The sequence below is a fragment of the Lissotriton vulgaris genome, chromosome 9 (assembly GCF_964263255.1).
Source record: "Lissotriton vulgaris chromosome 9, aLisVul1.2, whole genome shotgun sequence".
Taxonomy (NCBI): domain Eukaryota; kingdom Metazoa; phylum Chordata; class Amphibia; order Caudata; family Salamandridae; genus Lissotriton; species Lissotriton vulgaris.
This window is the reverse complement of record NC_141697.1, coordinates 703606626-703629388: the sequence shown is the minus strand read 5'-3', so window position 1 is coordinate 703629388 and position 22763 is coordinate 703606626. Positions and strand designations below refer to the sequence as shown.

General features: G+C 48.6%; 1 protein-coding gene across 16 annotated transcripts in view; it reads left to right on the top strand.

Moving 5' to 3' along the window:
- The window catches only part of LOC147692138 (galectin-4-like), a 379836-nt gene that overhangs the window by 187699 nt on the left and 169374 nt on the right, over positions 1-22763 (top strand). For all 16 annotated transcript variants that reach the window (XR_015299996.1, XR_015300005.1, XR_015300004.1 and 13 more), the window contains exon 2: positions 984-1072. Coding sequence is in view for 2 of the 16 variants with exons in the window: in XM_086938440.1 (XP_086794566.1) it covers positions 984-1072 (89 nt within the window). In the remaining 14 variants the exon portion in view is untranslated. The remainder of the gene's footprint in view (positions 1-983; positions 1073-22763) is intronic.

Here is a 22763-nt window from a genome sequence, read left to right as displayed (position 1 = left end):
GTATGCATCTGTGGCAAGTACACATGGTATGACGCGACATGGTATGACATGCACTCAGTATGTTGGCGTGGTGTTAAACACACTATTATTTATAGTCCCATTTAGTTTCATGTCTGTCTTTATTCACCTTTACTAACACTTTCTTTTGTATTTTACGGAGTTGTCTTGTTTTATTGATTGCAAAAAATGCATCTCAATTAAGGGGCAAAAAATTGTGTTTCTGTAAACAGAGGCGATAGATGAAATGAAAAGGACATTTATAGAGCACATGGCTACCCGGAGGCCTCCCAGCGCTAGGCGGAACTACTCAGGTCTTTAAAAGACAATTTGAATGTTAATTAGGCCTTGCAGTTGTTTCACCCCTTCTAAGAGCCCCTGCAGCTCCACTCTGCCTACTGATTAAATGTTCAGCCCCCCCCCCCCCCCCCGAAATTTTTTCTTACCCCCTCCCCCCCCCCCACTAAATTTGGCTCTAGTTGCGCCTCTGAGAGGGAGGGCATTCCACAGTCTGCCTGCGTTCGGGGAGAACAGTCTACCGCCACTCCTGGCGGTAGACTGTTCTCCCTAGAAAGTTAAGTCTTGAAAATGAGAAATCATTCGTGTTGCTATGTTTGGGATGTTTTTGGTCAGCTGGTGGGTGGATTTATTCTTTGACGAAATGAGCGGCATGGTGGTGATTTGCTTTGTACACCGGACATCATCATATCAGCTTTATTTGATTTTGATAAATCAAAAATGTATTAAAACACATTCAAAAAAGATCACTGGACACAAAGTGAAGACCCATAAGAGTTAAAATCTTCGATATTGTGGAGGGATAAATGGTGCTGTGTGGTCTGATTCAAACTCAATGCAAACTGACTCACAGATGGTTTGACTGGAAGATGGATGTGTGTACTGGACACACACCAGCCATATCAGACTCCGCCGCAGTGTATGGCTTCTCTTACTCATAGTGGCTCTTTCTCTCTGATCTCTTTCAGAGTGTGCCCCTCCAGTGCCCTATCTATGGAGGAATCAGTGATGGGAAGATGATCGTCATTCAAGGGCAAGTCCTCAGCCACATTAAAAGGTTTGTGCGAATTTCTTTCTCGTTCAGAAATAAGAAAATAAAACATGCCGGTTATGAGTGCTGACTTGCATTGTGGTAAGGTGATTTCCTTCTTAACTTTGATTGTGATAAAAAGCAGTAGCATTGTCAGGTTGAAATGCATCTGGTCCTCCGACGGTTTTTCAATATTATCTTTTGATCAGAAATAATATAAAGCATTACTCCAAGCATCACATGCTGCCACGTCAATTTTTTCAACATATACTTCATTCATTGCCCATCTTTCAGTCACAGAGGGGCATATTTACAAGCCCCTTGCGCCACCGGAGTGTCACTTTTTTTTGACGCTCCGGAGGCGTAGTGTGCTGGCCCCTATTAGCAAGGCTTACGCAAAGCCACCTTGCGTGGATTTTCATGGCCTCGTAAATAGGCCCCTCTTTCACGCATTACTCTGCATGAAAGGGGCATTCCATGATTGTTGCTATCGGTGTTCCCACGCAACGCCCATGGATTCTGATGTATTCCCAGATTTACAAGGTTCCATAAACCTGGGAATGCTTCTGATTCTAAAGCCTCCCCAGGGGAGACATAAAAGTGTGAAACAAGGAGAAATACCTTTATTTCTCCTAGTTTTTTTCCCTCTTTCCATGTGCTGCATTCTGCAGCACACATTGGAGGAAAACATCATCAATAATTGTTTTTGTGCAGGAAGGTGTGCATTCCTGCACCAAATAATAATCCCTGCAAGTCAGGCACCCTTCACCCTTGCACCTTGGTGCAAAGGTACCTCCGTTGGCGCTAGGCAGTCTATTGTGCAACAGCACAGAGGAATGCACAGGAGTGCTTCGTATTGTTGTAAATATGACGCCTTCCTGCACTTTCCTAATAACGCAGCTCGGCGCAGTAAGATGCCTTGCTGCACTGCGCTGCGTCATTATCTCGTAAATATGCCCCAGAGATTCTAGTCAGGTGTGGGGGGAAAACTAAAATCCCAGCATGTATTGATAAAGCTGCATCACCCTGGCCTGTTCGGTTTTTCAGGGCTGCCTTATGTAGTCAACAGCAAAGCTAAGATCTGAGCCCAATGGAGATGTTCCATACCTTGAATTGAAGTTTTGATGGCACAGCCTAGACTCTGGTGGTTAGACATGCACGCAAGTGTTGTGGGTGACTACTGCCCCTGCATGTTATATTATCAGATAACTGGCGTTTGGTGGCAGCTGTTTATAAACAGGGCATAGGCCTGTTTAGCTGTAACCCTGAAAGTGATGTGCACTACAGGTAGCGCCACTTTTTTGGAGTCTGCAACTTCCACTATGTATGTAGTGTCCTGTGTTACATGTGCGTGGTGTGACTGGTACCAGGAGGAATGGTGATCATGTAGAATGTAGAATACAATATTCGTTCCTGCATAAAATGGAGTCTACCGTGCATTTAGTCTTCATTCTCTGTGTAGGTTACCATATCTGTGACCCGTATACCCTCCCATGAAGCTGTAGCTGTCTTGTGAAGTCTGGCAAATATATATGGTTTCACTCGCCAAACAAGTTTTACACCGGGGCCTGAAACTCCTGTAAACTTGGCTGAACATATATTTGGAGAACGAACAAAAAAGATTGAGCGATTCAGACCAGCCTTTGCCGTACCCACCAGTCGCAAAGTTGGGGAAAGATGGAAAGAGATTCACACTATCCCTATTGGAGAAGCAATTGACATTTTAAATAAAGTTGAGCTTTGGGTTGGACTTGGCTTTCCTATATTGAATGCAATTCAGAAGCCTGTTTCTGCTTTGGAAAAATAATCTGTTTGCACAGCATAGAAACACCCTTTCTCAGGACATGTGCTCTTCTTTTCAAAAGTTAGGAACAAGCTTGCAGATCTGAAAAAATGTGCTATTATGGGCTGCTTCACAAATGAAGATGTTGTGCTAACTAGTGAGATGAGAAAATCAGAGTCCTGGCCAACAGGGCAACAAGCAAGGGTCAGCTGACTGAACTGTATAGATTACGGGGCATATTTATTACTGTGTTGCGTCGCCCTTGCACCACACAAGGGAGGCAAAAGGGAAACAAAACGCTAAAGTAAGATTTATCAAGCCATGCAATGCCACCTTGCGAGGCCCTTCGTGGCTTGGCAAATCTGGAGTAAAGCAACGCAGCGCAAATCGCTGCGCTGCGTTACTGTACCTCAGGGAGGCATTTCTTGGGTGGAACGTGGTTGTTCCCACGCATCCACACAGGGATTTTGACGCATTCACCATTACTGGTGAACCCGGAAATGCATCAAAATGCTACTCCTTCCCAGGTAAGGCGAACCAGGAGAAAAATATCTTTATTTCTCCCCGTTTTTTCCTCTTTCAATGTGTGCTGCATTATGCAGCGCCCATAGAAAGTGGTTAATGCCTTAGAGGAGTGCTTTTGTTCAGGAAGTTGCCTCTCCCTGCATAAAAACAATTCTGCTGGCAACACAGGCACTCCTGCACCATGGTGCAAGGGTGCCGGCATTGACGCTAAGCAGTCAAAAGTGCGCCAGCACAAGGAAAGGAATGCGTTGTCTGCTATTAAATTCGGCACATTCCTGCCTCTTCCCTCTCATGCATCACAGCAAGAAAGCTTGCTGCGTTGCACTGCGTGAAAAATTGATAAATGTGCCCCTATGCCTCAGAGGACTGAGCGGCCAAGTTGCAATGACGAACTTTCAGCTCGCTGGCCAGAATCACTTAAACACAATTGTGTGAACATGAGGCCAAGGACATGCACAACCTGGAAGAGTGGTGAGCAGCCATCATATGCCATGTTCCCGGAAACATCCATGACCTTGTATGACAATGTATCTTCGACAAAAGACAAAGAGAGTTTTCCTTTTCAGCCCTGGTGTTGACGTAGTGTCCCATTGCCTGTGGACAGTGACATCACTTCTGAGTAGCTTTACTGATTTTCCTCTCTAACTCTTCCAGACACAGCTGCGTTCAAAATTGTGATAGACCACTCAATGTAAACCCTAAATCCTAGACCCATCCAGTGGAACCTGTGCATTCAGTGGACGCCCTCCGTCCCATAGCTCCCAGCAACAACAGCCCTCACATTTGTTTTGTACACATATTCCTCAAAGTTTGGAACCTACTGCAGTGCATAAATGATCTTTATTTAGATATAAAACAAATATATTTAAAAGCTAAATTTCCGATTCATGTCGATTACAAATATTAAAACAGTACAGACAATCAAATACACAGCAGAGATATGCATAATCATCTTCCTTGCTCTCTTAGTTGCAAATATCATTAAAACTGGTCCCCTAGTCTATGATACATACATAAAACGAATCATGGGGCCTGATGTAGGCAAATCTACATTTACCACTTCATAAATACCGAATCATACCGAATCGGTATTTATGAAGTGGTAAATTAGAGGGGGGGAGATGTAGGTATTTCAGATTCGGTAAATACCGAATCTGTAAGATTCGGTATTTACCGATTCTGTAAATACCGATTCGGTATCCCCCATTGCTTCCTATGGGCCTTGAAGCCCATAGGAATCAATGGGCACTACCGAATCACCGATTTGTGCAAGGGTGCAGGGGGTGTCACTTTGACACCCTCTAGCACCCCCAAAACAGGCATGTGAGCCATGTGGCACACAGACATGCCCTAAGGGCATGTCTGTCTGTCACATGGCATAGGTGTGCATGCACACATGTGCATGCACACCTGGATTCGGTATTTTAACACCCAATTGGATTGGGTGTTAAAATACCGAATCTGAAGGGCCTGTGGGACAGAAAGTAGTCCCACCTACATCCCAAATTTAAAAATCGGTAAAATTACCGATTCGGTATTTTTGCGATTCGGTAATTTTACCGAATCAGTAAAATACCGAATCGGACAAAAAAAGGTCCCCTACATCTCAGTAGGCCAAATACCGGTCGGAAACGGCCGAAATCGGCCGTTTCCGACCGGTATTTGATACCTACATCGGGCCCATGGTCCTAAAATGCTGTTTAGCTTTTCTTGTCTCTAATTACCTAATGATTTTGGGATTATTTGTTTTAAAAGCGTTAATTATTTTAAAAAAGTTTAGAGGAAAGCTGTAACTGGTCACTTTTGTTTAAAATTGCGATATGCCTGCTGGATAAGGTTTGTCAGTCTTATGTTTAGATCTGTGTTGTCTGGGCTCAACGCCGCAATGATAGCTTGCCTACAGGACCGAACACCCAGCCGATTCCATTCCCCCCTCAGCTTAAACCTGCTTTGGAGACCAAAGGCTGGGCAGATGCAACCTACTGCAGTGCTAAATCAACTTCATTGCCTCATACTCTTTATGAGTGTAAGACTTCTTATCTGGTGCTTCACTCCTGTGATTATGCCCAGGAAACTGAACCACAGCAATTGTATCCCAAGGATCCCAATCTTCTGAACCAAAGCTGTGTGTGAACTATATTGGAACCCGGAAGAACTTTGAACGTAGGCGGGACATGCTTTCCAGCTTTGGATAGAGAGATTAAATATTTGCTAGTCTTTGGGACACTATGCTGTTCGTAACGTGCTCCTTGAATGAAAAAGAATGTAGACCAGAGTGCAGACAGATTATATCTAACATGATACATTGTATAATATGTGGGAGTCTGCAATCCCTGTAAAAATGTTTGTCCATGATTTCCTTAATACAGTCGAGTTGCGACATCTGTAGTCAGCTGTAGTTAAGAAATAACATAGATGCTGAACTGTAAAACATTTTTGGAGTTGAATCGCGATGCCTTAACACCTGCTGCCAGTTGCCAAGTTGAAAGGCAAGTCACAGCTGTATTTAAAACAATGGAAACAAGAACCGACTTTAGATTTTTCAGATATATTTTTCGAAAATGAACGGTAAACAACAGAAAGGGGATAAGTATGGCAAGCAACATGTTTTTTGTTGTTGCATGGAAACGGTCATTACAGGAAATATAGCAGTCCGCTTACTTTTCTACAGTTACAACATTTTTATTCTGGCTTACATTAAGCCAATTCTAATATTTTTTTGTGACAAGCTAGTAGCCACATTTTAGTGTGTTTAATAAATGTAATCACACTAAAGATTCTACACTTATTCTTCACGTCTACCCCATAGTAACTCTTTCTTTTGAGGCAACAAGACACTGACAATGTATACTGTTTGTATGAAAGGTGATGTGGACATATTATAAGAAATGAAATGCCCTCAGCTGTACGTTTTAATTGCAAGTCATCTTAAAGTTCCTGATTTTATAAAGGAACGCAACCATCACCCTTGGTCCTCTATATAGGCACAGAACACCCCAGGGCAGTGGTTCCCAAACTTTTTTGACCTGTGGCTCCCTTGACTAAATTGGCAGTTGGCCGTGCCTCCCCACCATTTTTGTACTGGTTGCAAGTACCCCGGGTGATGCAGTGACAGTCACATGCCCTGTCACTGTGCAAGGGCAGAGTCAGTCGCCTAGTAAAGTTAGTACAGTAGGGATGACGCAGTCGGTTGGATGGCAGACTGGGAGGGCTAGTGAACAGCAAGTAATATACTGTCAGTGGGGCCAGGTCAGTGAGCATTGGCAGAGCTAGTAGGCACACTCCAAGTCACTGGGGCTGAGGCAGGGCAGGACAGTAAGGTTGGGTGTAGAACGAGATAAAAGGCAGAAGACAGGGCTGTGTAAGATCCAGCCAGCTCAGTAGGGCTGGGGTAGAGCCAGTCTCCTGGTACAGAGAGTGGACGGGCAAGAGGCAGTTTTTTTTATCATGCTGGTATGGATAAGGTAGAGTCAGTTGCACAAGGAGGAGGTGGTAGACCCAGTTACATCACAGGTCAGTGTGGGGCACAAGACATGAATGACTTTGCATATAGGTCTGCCCCCACGCCTAACAGCCCACTCCGGCTTCAACGCTGCTGTCTGTCATCTGTCGAAATTCATGTGACACTAGCAGCGCTTCTTTCCGGATACATACTTCGGAGAGGTCTCTGAGAAATATTGCTTTTGGTGCAAATTGTCTTTTCTTTTTCGAGCTAGCTGTGAATTGATTCTAAAACTTGCATCCGTTTTTTATTCAGAAATGTTTTTGAGGAAATAGATGGTGAGTGATAACAATGTCCCTTAAATTGTGTTGGGGGTTACAAACTTGTTTTGCCACTTAATAAATCCATTTGTCAATCTTATCTTTATTGAAGGGTTGGCTAAAAACGTGTGTCTTGCAGACTGCACGCACCTTTTTAGGTGCCTAGTTCACTGGACTGAAACTTGCGTCCTGCAGTTCGCAGAATGATCACTGCAGCACCGCATATTTTATAGCTATCTTACACTGAGCTACCTTACACAGACTAGAAATGCTTGATGCGTAGACGTAAACATGGTTCTCTGCCGCAGACATTCTCAACCTCTAAGCTATTTTATGATCGTTGGAACCTGTTAACGATTTCATAAAAGTATTTCCAAGAAGTGAGTTAGCCACGTTTTGCAGCGTGAATCTTTCTGGATTCATTATGCTCTGCATTATTCCGAGGTCTGATGGTTGGGTCCGGAATCGTAGTCTTTTCTTTGTTTGTTTTTTTCCGTAGCCCAGGTGGGCGTCGACGTCCCACCTTTTGGTGTATTTCCGGTGACGTTGGCACGCTTCCTGAGGAAGCTCCCACTCTTGGGCGCCATCCTCAGATTCTTTTTTCCTTGGTTGGGTCTGGATCATTCCCGAAAGGGCTCCAGACATTTTTGGAGAAAGCAGAAGAAAAATACACATTTTGGACGAAAAGATATCAGAAAGACTACAGGAGACTACATCATCGAAGAGGACGGCGAATGAGAAGAAGAACTTCAAGAACTTCGACGTCCATCGGAGAATGCACGCTCAGGGGACCCCCTGAACACAAGAGATTGACAACACTCCTTTCAATTTCTACCGTAACTGCCACCACAAGTACGCGCAGAAGGACCAGCACCCGGTTTGCAACCTTTGCCTACCGGTCGACCACGAGAGCAAGGACTGCAACGCCTGCTCCGCCTTCACGCCGAAGACTCTTCGAGTTCGAGCGAGGCAGAGGATAGCCAACGCCAGCATGCAGGGCAAGGGCCAGCCACCGTCCCTTCGAGACCTGGGGCTCTCATCAGACAAAGAGGACAACGCCGCTGGTGAAGACGACAGCTACACGGTCATAGAGACCGATAACACAAAGACTCCTAAGAAGGGAGGAGACTCTACGGCCCCATAAACCCTGAGAGACCCTTAATCTCGAAAAAACGAGGGCAAATCCTCGAAAGCGCCAACGCCGAAAGCTTCGGCGTCCACAGCTACACCCAGGCCCAGCGGATCCTCTGAGAAGGACTCCCTGGCGCGAGAGCTGGAGAACAGCAAAAGACATTGAAAATGTCCCCGAAAAGGAACGTTCGACGCCGAGGGAAAAAGACCCAAAGAGCACTTCGGCGCTGGCAAAGGACCCGAAAGCCAGCTCGGCACCGAAACCTTCGACGCCGAAGGTCGGCTCGGCGCCGAGCATGCGTCGAAAAGGCCGGCCGCACCATTCGACACAGACCATGCTGCCGAAATGGAAAACAAGCATTTACAATGCAACGGTCTTGCCTTTGCAAAAGTTAGAGCTATTGGCAATGTAAATGGCATTTTTTTAAAATTTATGTGTTGGTTTTGAAATCAGATAAATAAATGACATTGTCATTTACAATGCCAATAGCTTAATCTCTCGCAAATGCGAGACCTATTGCATTTGCACCCACACACACGCACAGAGAGCCACACACACACAGAGCCACACACACACACATGGACATGGTGGATGTGGTGGTTGTGGTGGTGGATGTGGTGGTGGTGGATATGGTGGTGGATGTGGTGGTGGTGGATGTGGTGGTGGATGTGGCAGTGGATGTGGCGGTGGTGTATGTGGTAGTGGTGGTGGTGTATGTGGTGGTGGTGTATGTGGTGGTGGACGTGGTGGATGTGGTGGTGATGGATGTGGTGGAGGTGGTGGGGGTGGTGGATGTGGTGGTGGATGTGGTGGTGGTAGATGTGGATGTGGTGGTGGTGGATGTGGTGGTGGGGAATGTGGTGGTGGATATGGTGGGGGATGGGGGTGGGGTAACCTGGTCGCGGTCCGTCCCCAGGGGCGGCCTGGGAGCCTGGGGCAGGCTGATTCAGACTGCGGAATCCCAAGTTCTTCAAAACTCATTTCTATCCGCAGTTAAAACCCGTTCTCTTTCATACCCCAGTGAGGATAATGACACACCAAGTCAAACATCTAACCTTGGGAGTGGGAGTCAGCCGCTCTACCCCTAGGCCAACGAAACTCCTTATGTTTTCACCCGACTCTCGCCCTGCTGCAAACATTACACTTTCCCTGTCGGGGATGGGCCCTGCATCGCATGCTTAGTGCCATTCACGCTGGCCCGGTGACCGCCCCGAGATACCCCCGCTGTGCTGGACCGATGCCGAAGGGGCTGGCCGACCACGTGGGCCCGGGGTACCGAAGGGATATGCTTGCTTAGCTGATGACCCCCTGACGGGATCTGAAGCAGGGGACCAGGCAGTGTTAAATGGCCCCGAGGCCCGCGGCCAGATGCGGCGCCTCCGGGCAGAGAAGCCATAAGGGCGAGGGCAGTGGACTGCACTGGCAACCGGCTGGCTATTCAGCGTGCGTGCATGCCAGCGGCCGAGCCTACGTCCACCCCCATTGGCACAGGCAATAATTGAACATTTTCCCGATTGAGCTCTTCAACCAGTGCCAAGCACCGCCAATCCATACCTGGTGACGACGACCTAGGCATGGTTGATCTTCCCTGTGCCCGGAGGTGTGAAAGCCACTAGCAGCTGCTGCCCGCGGACCCACGCACCCTCCTGCGCCCCCCCCACTCTAACACAATGATAATAACATAATAACATGTGGCGCCCAGGGGCCATGCATTGCTCGCTGTGGTGGGGTGGGGGTGTTGAGCGGAGCGGTGCAAGCAAGCCCCTAACAACGGCGTCTGCCACTCCGTATCTGTCCCATCAGCCAGGGAAAGCAACCACAGCATAACATGCACCATCTGTTTGTCGGCATGCTGCCCGCAAACCAGTCAGGCCGGGCCCGACCCCCAACCTCGTGCCATTGCTGCATCTTGGGGGAGGGGGGTTGCTTTGCTGAGGGGGGATGGAGCGCCCCGGCGACCCGCACATCGTCCCCTATGAGGGCGGCGGGTAATAATTCATGCTATCTATGCTCAGGCCGCCCGGGCAAGCCTCCCCTCGACTGTGGACAAAACCACCTAAAGCGGCAACCACCCGTGATGTGACGCCTGGTGGGACAGCGACATACCATCTCTGTGATCCTCGGTGCACAGCCCCCACATGGGACAAAAGCTCCCTTTCTCGGCACGCCACCTGCACCAAATCTCCACAGCAGGAAATGGGGCTTGACACCACAACCACGATCATGAGTTGATGCCTACAAACAGCTACTCGACACAACAAAGCAGTGCGAGTATCCCAAGCAGACACCGGCATAAACCGCAGGGATTCCACATGACCCATGCCCGGCCTCCCTCCCCGCCCAGCCTGCTGTACCGGAGGAAAGGGTGGGCTTGGGAATGGTTGCTCCTTAGCTTGAGAGAGGAGACTACCATCCCCCTCCCCTGAGCCTCATGCATGCCAGGCCAGGCAGCGAGAACACATGACTTCCTAACCCGGGATCCGCCGCGACGCGAGACAACCTGTACGGTTAATCACTTCGCCCCACCATAACCCCTGCCGCCCGCGGCCCGTTTTGTACCTCTCAGGCGTGTAGCCAGAGGGGCCGGGGAGGGGGCAGGGGGTGTTGGGAGCTCACACGCCGAAGCTAGGACTAATTGCTCTCCCCGGGATCAACCCGCTCCAGGCCAAAGACACGGTGCTGCTCCCACGCGCCTGTGTATATATGACCAAAGCAGCGAGGCTACAGCCACAACCTCTGAGACAGGGGACGCAAGGAGATGAGGTGTGGGCCGGCTCCTCGCCGTGTACGGCCAAGCCGTTGGGGTACAAATCAGGGACTTCAAATGCCACCGCGATCATGCCCACATCCATGGCCACCCTCGCTCCCCCGCCCCAGGCCTGCTAATTACATTGCACCCATGCGGACGATGTGCCTGCATGGGTGCCAGGGTGCCCTGTGTGAGAGAGACAGGCATGCCCTAGATTTCCGAGGTGTGGGAGGGGGAGTGCTGGCGGGCCCTGGACTCCTGGGCTGGCTCAACGCATTCTCTCATAACCCGCTGACGCTGTCTTTACCCAGAATGTATAACGGAACCTGAGGACATCATAAAATGCTACAGTCCCCTAATATCAAAATTACCTACATCGTAGCAGGGCATGAGCAGAGGCTCCTATAGATCAAACCCCCAGATCTACCCCCGCGCCGCGAAGCGGAGTGAGCAAAACATTCCTGGGGGAGCTCCTCAATTTCCCATCACCCCTAGGCATCAAAAGTCCAGTAATGGCTGGGCAGCGCCTACTTGAAGAGGGGGGGGGAGCCGACTCCCCTCACTGTCAGCTGCCTCAGGGGCGTGCATCTCAGCGCTAGGAAAGACGGCAGAAGACGAATGCCAGTGATCCCGACCATGGCAACGCCGCGCACCCAGTCACAGAGACCCATACGAGCCCTGGGTTGCCTGTAACCAGGCGGGGCGACTCACCACGTGATCAAACTGTGCTGGTTCCCTCGGCGGATGCGGTGCTTGCCCCGACCCCTCTTACTTGAATGGGGGAGCATGCGGCAGGACAGTCCGCTTGCGTCTTGGCGCTAAGGGCATAATAAGGTTTATCCCAAATGCGGTGATTTTACTCCATTATGACCTCTCGCCGCACTATCTGCCACGTGAGAGCCGGCTGAAAGGGGAAGGGGGGGGGGGGGGCGCCTGTTGCGCTCTGGCTCCGGTCCATGACCTAAGAACAGGCCCTCATCGCCTCAGCGCACGCCGGGCCTGCACAACACAGCAGCATGCCCAGGGCCACCCACATGTCCGAGTTGGCACAGCCCAATCTCATAGCCCACGCGATACTGGAGCGGCCCTACCCCATCTTACCCCCCGGAAGTCCAAACCTCGGCGATAGCCGAGAAATGCCCACAGCCTGGAGGCAGACACGTCGTGAGATAGAACACAAAGGTGCAAGAGGCAGAGAACCCGGTCTCGGCTCACCAGCTAAGCCCCTTCCTTTTCACATTGGGCGCGTGTTTTTCTTCCTCCCCTCTTCTCCATTGGCTGGAGGAGAGGAGAGAAAGAAACGAAAACAAGCATTTACAAGCGGGCCAGAGACACGGACAGCGGGAGGGGGGGCGGGAACGGGCACACGGACAACGGCGGGGGGGGCACACGGACAGCGGGAGGGCGGGCGGGAACGGGCACACGGAGTGCGGGAGGGGAGGGGAGCACTCACCTGGACTTCTTCCGGCGGTGGTCGCCCTGGAGGAATGACCCAAAAAAAACTTTAAAAAAAAAATAAATAAACCACCGCCTACTGCTGCAATGACGTAACTCCTCGGCGAGAGGGAGGGTGTGGGGGGCGGGACTTAAAAAAAGACACAGAAACACCCCCGAATCGCGTTGTGACGGGGGAAAGAGTAATTGACAACCATCTCTTCCAATGGCTAGTCTCCATTTATGGAGCTAGCCATTGGAAGAGAGAGGCTGGACAAAGCCCCTTACTGTACATCAAAAGATTTCGCTTGCGCGAGCACTGCTGCGCTGTGCTACGGCCAGGCGAAACCTAAAAAGAAGAGACGGCTCGAGTCCGAGATGGAGAACATCCTGCAGCGGAAGAATGAATTCGACGCCAGGATGAAAGACTACTTGATTCCGACGAAACCCAAGCCACAGGTTGTCGAGATAACGGAGGAGGAGGACTACGACGTCGAAGGACAGTCGGGGAGCGCCGAGGGGTTCGACGAACCAGAAGAAGAAGAGGCCTCCTACTACAAATATGAAGGGGACGACGACCGCAGGACGCTCCTCTGGTCTGCATCCTCGGAGACTCAAGATATAGATTGGCAAGACGTCGACACTGAGAGCCCGGAGGAGAGCGTCGACACGTATATTTCAAGGCCTTCGCCGCCTGATGACATTGGGGTTTACAACACAGTCATCAGGAATGCAGCTGCAGTTTTCAAAGTAAAACTCGACGAAGAGAAGCAGAAGGCAGATTTCCTTCTAGAGACACTGCTCCCCACACAATCCAAGAGCCAGTACCTGCCCATGCTAGAAAGCGTCATTGCACAGGGGAGAGAGGCTTTCAAGGAGCCTGCAACCTGCAAAGCCGTCACACCCAGGACGGAGAAAAAGTATAAGCACTCCTCCAAGGACCCACCCTATATTCAGGGATCGGTCTCAGCAGACTCCATCATCGCAGCCACGGCAAGGAAGAGGGCCAATGTGCCAACTACTTCTGGGCCACCCCAGACAAAGAAAGCAGAAGGATGGACCTGGTTGGGAGGAAAATTGAACGGAATGCCGCAATGCACTGGTGTATGGCAAATTCCAACGCACTGCTCAACAGGCACCAGTACAAGATCCTGGAAGAACTGGGCCAGTTAATAAAGAACATGCCTCAGGAATTCAAGCAAAGAGATGAACACCTTGTCGAGGAGGGGAAGAATGTGGCAAATTCTTGCCTCAAAACCGCCCTGGACGGAGCAGACACCTCAAGCAGATTCATGATGATGGGCATCACGGAAAGAAGGCAAGCCTGGCTCAGGGTTTCAGGCTTGAACCCAGAAGTGCAACACAGCATCCTGAATACCCCATTCAACGGAGAGACATTGTTCGGGGCTCCAGTGGATGAGAAGCTCAGCAAGCTGAAGAAGGATAACGAGACTGAAAGATACATGGGGGCATTGCAGTTCAGAGGTACTAAGAGAGGCACCCCGTCACGGAGGCCTAACGGAAGGGAAGGAAACCAGCCAGCGTCATCGCACCAGGCGTTCCAACAAACCCACCAGGCCGACACATAGACACAGCAAGGGCAACAGAAGCAGTCCTGGCAGTACCAGCCAATAGGCCAGTCCTTTCACGGGAGAGGGAATGGACGTGGTCAGAATAAGAGAGGGGGACAACAACCCCCCTCTAAGTGACTAAGGCAAGCTCCATGTGCCCACCCAAGCAAAAACTCCCAGGGTGGAGCACAAATACAACAGACAGGAGTCACGCGAAGTAAACACCTGCAAGCATGTAAGACCAGTGGGAGGAAGACTAAAGCACTTCTTCCAGGAGTGGAAAAGAATAACCTCAGACAAATAGGTACTCAACATCATACAGTTCGGGTACTGCATAGAGTTGGAAGGGAAACCAACGAACAGAAAACCCCAAAAAAGGGCGCTAGCACGAAAAGAGCTTGAGCTCTTCCAAGAGGAAGCAAAAAAGCTCCTGCAAAAGCAGGCCATAGAACCAGTACCTTACAGAGAAAGGAACAGGGGCGTGTACTCAACATACTTTCTGGTTCCAAAGGTAGACGAAACAATGAGACCCATCCTGGATCTAAGGTTCTTAAACAAATTCATAAGGACGAAAAAGTTCAAGATGACCTCCCTGCAAGAGTCACCATAGACCTCAAGGACGCCTACCTGCACATCCCAATGAACAGAGGGCACAAGCATCTGCTCAGATTCGTCATCGACAAAGACCACTACCAGTTCACAACCCTGGCGTTCGGCCTCAAATCGGCAGCAAGGGTCTTCACAAAGTGCCTCGCTACAGTCGCAGCACACTCACGAAGGGAAGGAATACACGTATATCCTTACCTGGACGACTGGCTAATAAAAGCAAGCTCATACAGAACGTGCAAGCAGCACGCACAGAGAGTGACAAGCATGCTGATGAACCTGGGATTCTCCATCCACTGGGGGAAATCCTCAATGGAACCAGAACAAATAAAAATCTTCCTGGGAGCACAGATCGACAGCTTACAAAGCAAGGTGTTCCCCAGCGAGAAGAGAACAATAGCGCTGGTGAAGGAGACGCAGCTCTACCAGAAGGGGCAAGCTCGGACAGTGAGGACGGCGAGCAAAATCATGGGCATGATGGCATCCTGCATACACCTAGTGCCAAATGTACGGCTAGAAGTAGAACAAAAAGGGGGTTGGCTCTAATCAGCAAGGCTGAGCCTGTATCATAAATAACAAAAGAGGGTGCCAGTACTGATAAACATAACTTAAGGGTATGAATAATCCTCCACAAACAGAAAATCAAATTCCAGAAAGGGGATGCTTCTTAGTCGCAATTTTATTCTATTTAGAAAATTAACAATATTTTATAAAATTCATTTGTACATTTGCAGAAGAAACATTAGGAGAAAATCAAAAGTGAGAACGGACACATAAGAATACAATCAATTAGAACGAACCACCATTCGGAACTACAATCATATCACATTCAACATACATTCGACACTTACACACTTTGCTTGAACATACCATATATACATTATCTACAAAAGGAAAGGTATATCACTGGAACTGCCTTAGTAAAACAAAACATTCAGATTTTTGGTTGACAAATAGTATAACATCAAAAGATATTCAAATTTCAAACAGTCAGTTATAAACAAATGAAGAGATTCAATGGATGGATGTAACTCTTGAACCCAAGGGCAGACCAGTGAGAAGATGGGCCTACGCGTTTCGAATCCCCTTTAATTTTCTGGAGATTCTCATCAGGGCCTCAGGCAACTGGACAAAAGGAAAAGAAAACAGATATTTTCCTTAGAGGAAGAAAATTAAAAATGAGACAAGTGTAAAAGGGTGAACACATTAATACTATGCGCTAGCTGGAGCATCTACTGCAGGCAGATGGACTCCTATCAGAACCTCTTGAAACTCAGTGACTACCCAGTGCACAAAGACCTATTCAGGTTAATGACTATTTAAGGGGATTATCGGGGAGCCATGGGTCTCAGAAAAACAACTAGAAGTCTGCATTTCCACTACACTATTTGGCTTCTTAGCGGTAAGATGGGAAGAAAAATTGGGCTTACCACCTGAGTTGTTGCAGAGGAAGCTAGTGGTGGTCCGGGGCGTGGGGTAGGAAGGGAGGAAAATGAATCTGTGGATCAAATAACAGCGTACTATGAGTGAAAGGGAATTTTGGATGTCATACCAAAGACTCATGGGCTGCAGGGTTATCTTACCGCTCAAACAAGAACACTGTGCCCATATGGCGGGAAGAAGGTTCCGCAGGAGAAAAGTGGGATAGGTTTTACCAAAAACAGGAGGAACCTGGCGACCGGAGGTTTGGCAATGACGTTTTTCTTTTTGGTATCTGGCTCGGGCGCTGTTAAAAAGCCAGAATCAAGTAGTTAGGGGGAGGCAAAGTCAGGAAAGACTAAAAGAACTTTTGCATCAAACAGCTTCGCAGGCCATTACCTGTTTAATGCGTTATCCATGGAGAAGCCTATCTCAATCAGGCGGCTCCGACGAGGGAGGCAGCGTCAGCACAAGCAGGCGCGGGTCGCGTATGCTGTGTGGATAAAAGTACACGGCAATTCAAAACGGGGTCGGCCGGGTGCTTAAACAACGTACTCTCTTAGCCTCGGCCAAGTGGCAAAGTTGCCCTACTAGCATCCAGCTCTTACTTACCTGAAAAAGGGTTTCTTCTTCTTCGCAGGGATCCTACCGGTCGGCGTCGCGTAGTGCACTGGTCACTCGCGCATGCGTGTTGCCATATTTCGACGGACTTCCCTTTTTAAACTAGATGCGCGCCGCGTCATCGGGGGTTGAGCAGTTTACTCCGCCTCAAGGGGCACGGGCAGCACAGTGCAATGACACACCGCACTTCAGTGGAGCGTGTTGCATAAAGGGATTGGCAGAAAATGGTTTCAATGAAGCGTAGAACATGTGGGATTAACAATATATGTACCTAATGCAGAAAAGGAAGCTTAAGAAATAAAGGCATCGTCACAGGGGTTCACAACTTGAAGATTTCTGAGAGTTCATTAAGACCTGACACCGCTGTGTCAAATTTAACAATTAACATAGCTTCCCTTTTGGATAGTAGGAGGCTCATATCCCCTCCCCGAGGGTTCTTCTCTATCCTAGATATGACTGTCCACTTAAAGTCGTTAAGTCCATGTTGCATTCTGCTCCAATGGTTTACTAGTGGAGCATTTTCAACATGTCTCTTCAGTCTGGATTTGTGTTGGGTTATGCGTTGACGCACTTCCTGCTCTGTTTTACCAATATACCAGCGATCGCATGGGCATTTGATGCCATAGACTACATATTTAGATTTGCAGTTGCTAAATACCTCATGCTTCCAGAATATGCCCCTGTGTTGGAAAACCGAACCCTGTAAGGTTGTTTCACAGCAGGTGCACGTCCCGCATTTGTGGTGGCCTTGCACGGGTGCTAGACCCATCATTTGGCGAAGAGTGGGTTGGTTTTGCGTGGGCATGGAGGCTCTTACCACATGGTTGGCAACACTATTCTCGCGTTTGAATGCAAACAATGGAGGATTATTTAGGCTTTCATCTAGGTTTTGCACCAGGTGCCAATTTTGACCTATAATGCGTTTCAGGCGATTGGCATTTGGGCAGAAGGTGGTCACACAGACCTGGCGTTTCTGTTCGGATTTCTTTTTACGTTCCAGCAGTGTTTCGCGGGGGGTCCACCTGGCTCGTTTCATGCAGTCCTTCACCAGTTTCTTGGGGTACCCCCTATCGCAAAGCTTGGAGACGAGTTTTTCAGCATGATGAGAGAAGTCCTCGTCGTATGTGCAGTTTCTGCGTACGCGCAAAAACTGCCCATAGGGCAGATTATCCCTCAGGCCTCTCGGGTGATGACTTTGATACAGTAACGCTTTGTTACGGTCTGTGGGTTTGGAAAACAAGGTCGTGGCCAACTTGCCCGCCCTTGGGAATACTTCCACATCTAGGAAAGTGATCTTGGTTCCGGAGTGGGAGAGACTGAATTGGATGTCAGGTGTTCTATTATTGAGCCATTGATGGAACTGGATCAGATTCTCGATTCCTCCCGTCCAGACCATGAAGACATCATCAATAAAACGATACCATTTATTGATGTGTACTCCATATGGGTTGTTATTATGTATGTACGTGTCTTCGTACATCTTGTGTTCTCCATATGGGTTGTTATTATGTATGTACGTGTCTTCGTACATCGACATAAATAACACAGCCAACTCGGGGGCAAAAGGGCACCCCATCGCCACCCCCTTTATTTGGTAGAAGAACTCTTTGTTGAAACAAAAGTAGTTCCTCTTAAGGGCAAAAGAGGCCAAGTCCACCAAAAATTTCGTCGGGACTTGCATTGGTCTGGGACGTGAGTCTAAAAAGAAGGACAGGACTGCCACTGCCTCATCCTGAGGGATTTGCGTATATAATGATGTCACATCAAGGGTGACAAGCAAATCCGTCCCTTCCTGGAATGTTACACTTTCCAACTTATTTATGAAATCAGTCGTGTCCTGCAGGTATGACACGACTTGAGTCATAAATTGTTTTAGAAAACAGTCCACATACTTTGCGATGGGTTCCAGGAGAGAACCACATCCTGCCATTGTTTGCATTCAAACGCGAGAATAGTGTTGCCAACCATGTGGTAAGAGCCTCCATGCCACGCGCAAAACCAACCCACTCTTCGCCAAATGATGGGTCTAGCACCCGTGCAAGGCCACCACAAATGCGGGACGTGCACCTGCTGTGAAACAACCTTACAGGGTTCGGTTTTCCAACACAGGGGCATATTCTGGAAGCATGAGGTATTTAGCAACTGCAAATCTAAATATGTAGTCTATGGCATCAAATGCCCATGCGATCGCTGGTATATTGGTAAAACAGAGCAGGAAGTGCGTCAACGCATAACCCAACACAAATCCAGACTGAAGAGACATGTTGAAAATGCTCCACTAGTAAACCATTGGAGCAGAATGCAACATGGACTTAACGACTTTAAGTGGACAGTCATATCTAGGATAGAGAAGAACCCTCGGGGAGGGGATATGAGCCTCCTACTATCCAAAAGGGAAGCTATGTTAATTGTTAAATTTGACACAGCGGTGTCAGGTCTTAATGAACTCTCAGAAATCTTCAAGTTGTGAACCCCTGTGACGATGCCTTTATTTCTTAAGCTTTCTTTTCTGCATTAGGTACATATATTGTTAATCCCACATGTTCTACGCTTCATTGAAACCATTTTCTGCCAATCCCTTTATGCAACACGCTCCACTGAAGTGCGGTGTGTCATTGCACTGTGCTGCCGCTGCCCCTTGAGGCGGAGTAAACTGCTCAACCCCCGATGACGCGGCGCGCATCTAGTTTAAAAAGGGAAGTCCGTCGAAATATGGCAACACGCATGCGCGAGTGACCAGTGCACTACGCGACGCCGACCGGTAGGATCCCTGTGAAGAAGAAGAAACCCTTTTTCAGGTAAGTAAGAGCTGGATGCTAGTAGGGCAACTTTGCCACTTGGCCGAGGCTAAGAGAGTACGTTGTTTAAGCACCCGGCCGACCCTGTTTTGAATTGCCGTGTACTTTTATCCACACAGCATACGCGACCCGCGCCTGCTTGTGCTGACGCTACCTCCCTCGTCGGAGCCGCCTGATTGAGATAGGCTTCTCCACGGATAACGCATTAAACAGGTAATGGCCTGCGAAGCTGTTTGATGCAAAAGTTCTTTTAGTCTTTCCTGACTTTGCCTCCCCCTAACTACTTGATTCTGGCTTTTTAACAGCGCCCCGAGCCAGATACCAAAAAGAAAAACGTCATTGCCAAACCTCCGGTCGCCAGGTTCCTCCTGTTTTTGGTAAAACCTATCCCACTTTTCTCCTGCGGAACCTTCTTCCCGCCATATGGGCACAGTGTTCTTGTTTGAGCGGTAAGATAACCCTGCAGCCCATGAGTCTTTGGTATGACATCCACAATTCCCTTTCACTCATAGTACGCTGTTATTTGATCCACAGATTCATTTTCCTCCCTTCCTACCCCACGCCCCGGACCACCACTAGCTTCCTCTGCAACAACTCAGGTGGTAAGCCCAATTTTTCTTCCCATCTTACCGCTAAGAAGCCAAATAGTGTAGTGGAAATGCAGACTTCTAGTTGTTTTTCTGAGACCCATGGCTCCCCGATAATCCCCTTAAATAGTCATTAACCTGAATAGGTCTTTGTGCACTGGGTAGTCACTGAGTTTCAAGAGGTTCTGATAGGAGTCCATCTGCCTGCAGTAGATGCTCCAGCTAGCGCATAGTATTAATGTGTTCACCCTTTTACACTTGTCTCATTTTTAATTTTCTTCCTCTAAGGAAAATATCTGTTTTCTTTTCCTTTTGTCCAGTTGCCTGAGGCCCTGATGAGAATCACCAGAAAATTAAAGGGGATTCGAAACGCGTAGGCCCATCTTCTCACTGGTCTGCCCTTGGGTTCAAGAGTTACATCCATCCATTGAATCTCTTCATTTGTTTATAACTGACTGTTTGAAATTTGAATATCTTTTGATGTTATACTATTTGTCAACCAAAAATCTGAATGTTTTGTTTTACTAAGGCAGTTCCAGTGATATACCTTTCCTTTTGTAGATAATGTATATATGGTATGTTCAAGCAAAGTGTGTAAGTGTGTGGAGAAGTGTGGCTCAATGGTTAGAGCGGCAGACCTTGATGCAGAGTGCTGGCCAGGGACCAGGGTTCGATTCCCGCCTCGGCGGGACCGGGCTTAAATTCCTCTGACTGGATATTCTCGCCTCAGTGCTGAATCTAAGCATGGGCCCCACGCTGCAACTCTGGGCAATAGCTTGCTTAGTCTCCACAACGGCCCCCGATACACAAGGGATGCCTGGTTTCACCATGGGATGCCCAGGAGTGGACACCTCACAAGGAAAAGCCAGGAGGGGTTCCCTTGTGGTAGGAGTACAAGCGCCGGGATACTTACGGGTGACTGTTCGCGCTATACAAATACAACACATTTACATTTACATTTAAGTGTCGAATGTATGTTGAATGTGATATGATTGTAGTTCCGAATGGTGGTTCGTTCTAATTGATTGTATTCTTATGTGTCCGTTCTCACTTTTGATTTTCTCCTAATGTTTCTTCTGCAAATGTACAAATGAATTTTATAAAATATTGTTAATTTTCTAAATAGAATAAAATTGCGACTAAGAAGCATCCCCTTTCTGGAATTTGATTTTCTGTTTGTGGAGGATTATTCATACCTTTAAGTTATGTTTATCAGTAATGGCACCCTCTTTTGTTATTTATAAAATGTACGGCTACACATGAGACCTTTACAGGAATGGCTACAAGAGCAATGGTCACAAGCTACTGGTCGTTGGGAGGATCTAGTGGTTGTAACGCACTCAGTGCAGAAAGAGATGGCATGGTGGAACATGGGGAATATCACAAGGGGGAAGCCTCTGACGCCACCAACGCCAACAGTGACCATCAACACAGACGCATCCCAGAAGGGTTTGGGCGCTCACATGGAGAAACTCAGAGTGAGGGGTCTGTGGGCACCAGCAGATGCGGTCAAACACTGCAAAATGCTGAAACTTCGCATCCAGGCAGCCCGGGGAGGGCTCCCTGGGGAATGCCCTATGGATAGACTGGTCCAGGACATTTGCTTACGCTTTTCCCCCGATACCGCTGATGCACAGGGTACTCAGCAAGTGCAGAACGAGCAACATGTTATATTATGTTAATATTATTTTTATAGCGCACAGCTGCCCCAGCAAAGGGGCGTCCTGGCTCTTAGACAGATACTATAACATAACACGCAGAAAGAGAAGAAAAAAAGGGGGGAGCGACTACTCAGAGACAGGAAACAAAAAAGTTTTAATAGCACGCCTGAAGGTGGACAGGTCATTCAGAGCTCGGATGTGCACCGGGAGCGAGTTCCACAGCCCCGCGGCAAGCACCCGGTAAGAGCGGCCACCCATTCTACTGAGTTTGAAACGGGGGCAGACCGCCAGATGAAGAGCCTCCAATCTTAAAGATCTCGGAGGGATGTAGGGGATGAGCAAGTTGACAAGAGCCGGCGGCGAGGAGAGTTTCATGATTTTAAAGGCCAGACAGAGCGCTTTAAACTTAATCCTCTGTCTGACCGGTAACCAGTGAAGGGCAGAGATAGTGCCGGAGACAGAGCAATGTCTGGGAAGACCAACAATGGCCCGCGCCGCAGCGTTTTGTACCCTTTGAAGCCTGGATGCCTCAGCCTGGTTTACCCCTAACATCAGCGCACTTCCGTAGTCCAGCCGAGATAAAACCGAGGCTTGGACCACGAGCTGCCGGGTGGGAGGGTCGAAGTATTTAAGAACCGGCTTTATGCCTCGCAAAATACCGTAACAGGTGGCTGCGACCTTCTTCGTGTGACCTGTGAAGGTGAGCGCAGGATCCAGCCAGATCCCTAAGTTTTTCACTTCGGAAGCTGGGATGGGAGTAATGCCCAGCTCTGGAGGCCATCACTGGTCTCCCCATAGCTCAACCTGTTTCCCCAAGACCAACACTTCAGTTTTAGTGGCATTCAATTGTAGACAATTGGTGCGTAGCCAACTAGCTACTGCCACAAGTCCGGCTCGGAATCTGGGGGCCTCCACTTCCGGGTCTCCACTCAGTGTCACCGCCAGCTGCGTATCGTCAGCATATGAGGTCATTGTCAAACCCCACTGTTTGACGACTGCAGCTAGCGGTTTCACATAGAGGTTGAACAGGGTGGGGCTCAACGAGGAGCCCTGTGGGACCCCCCAGGTCC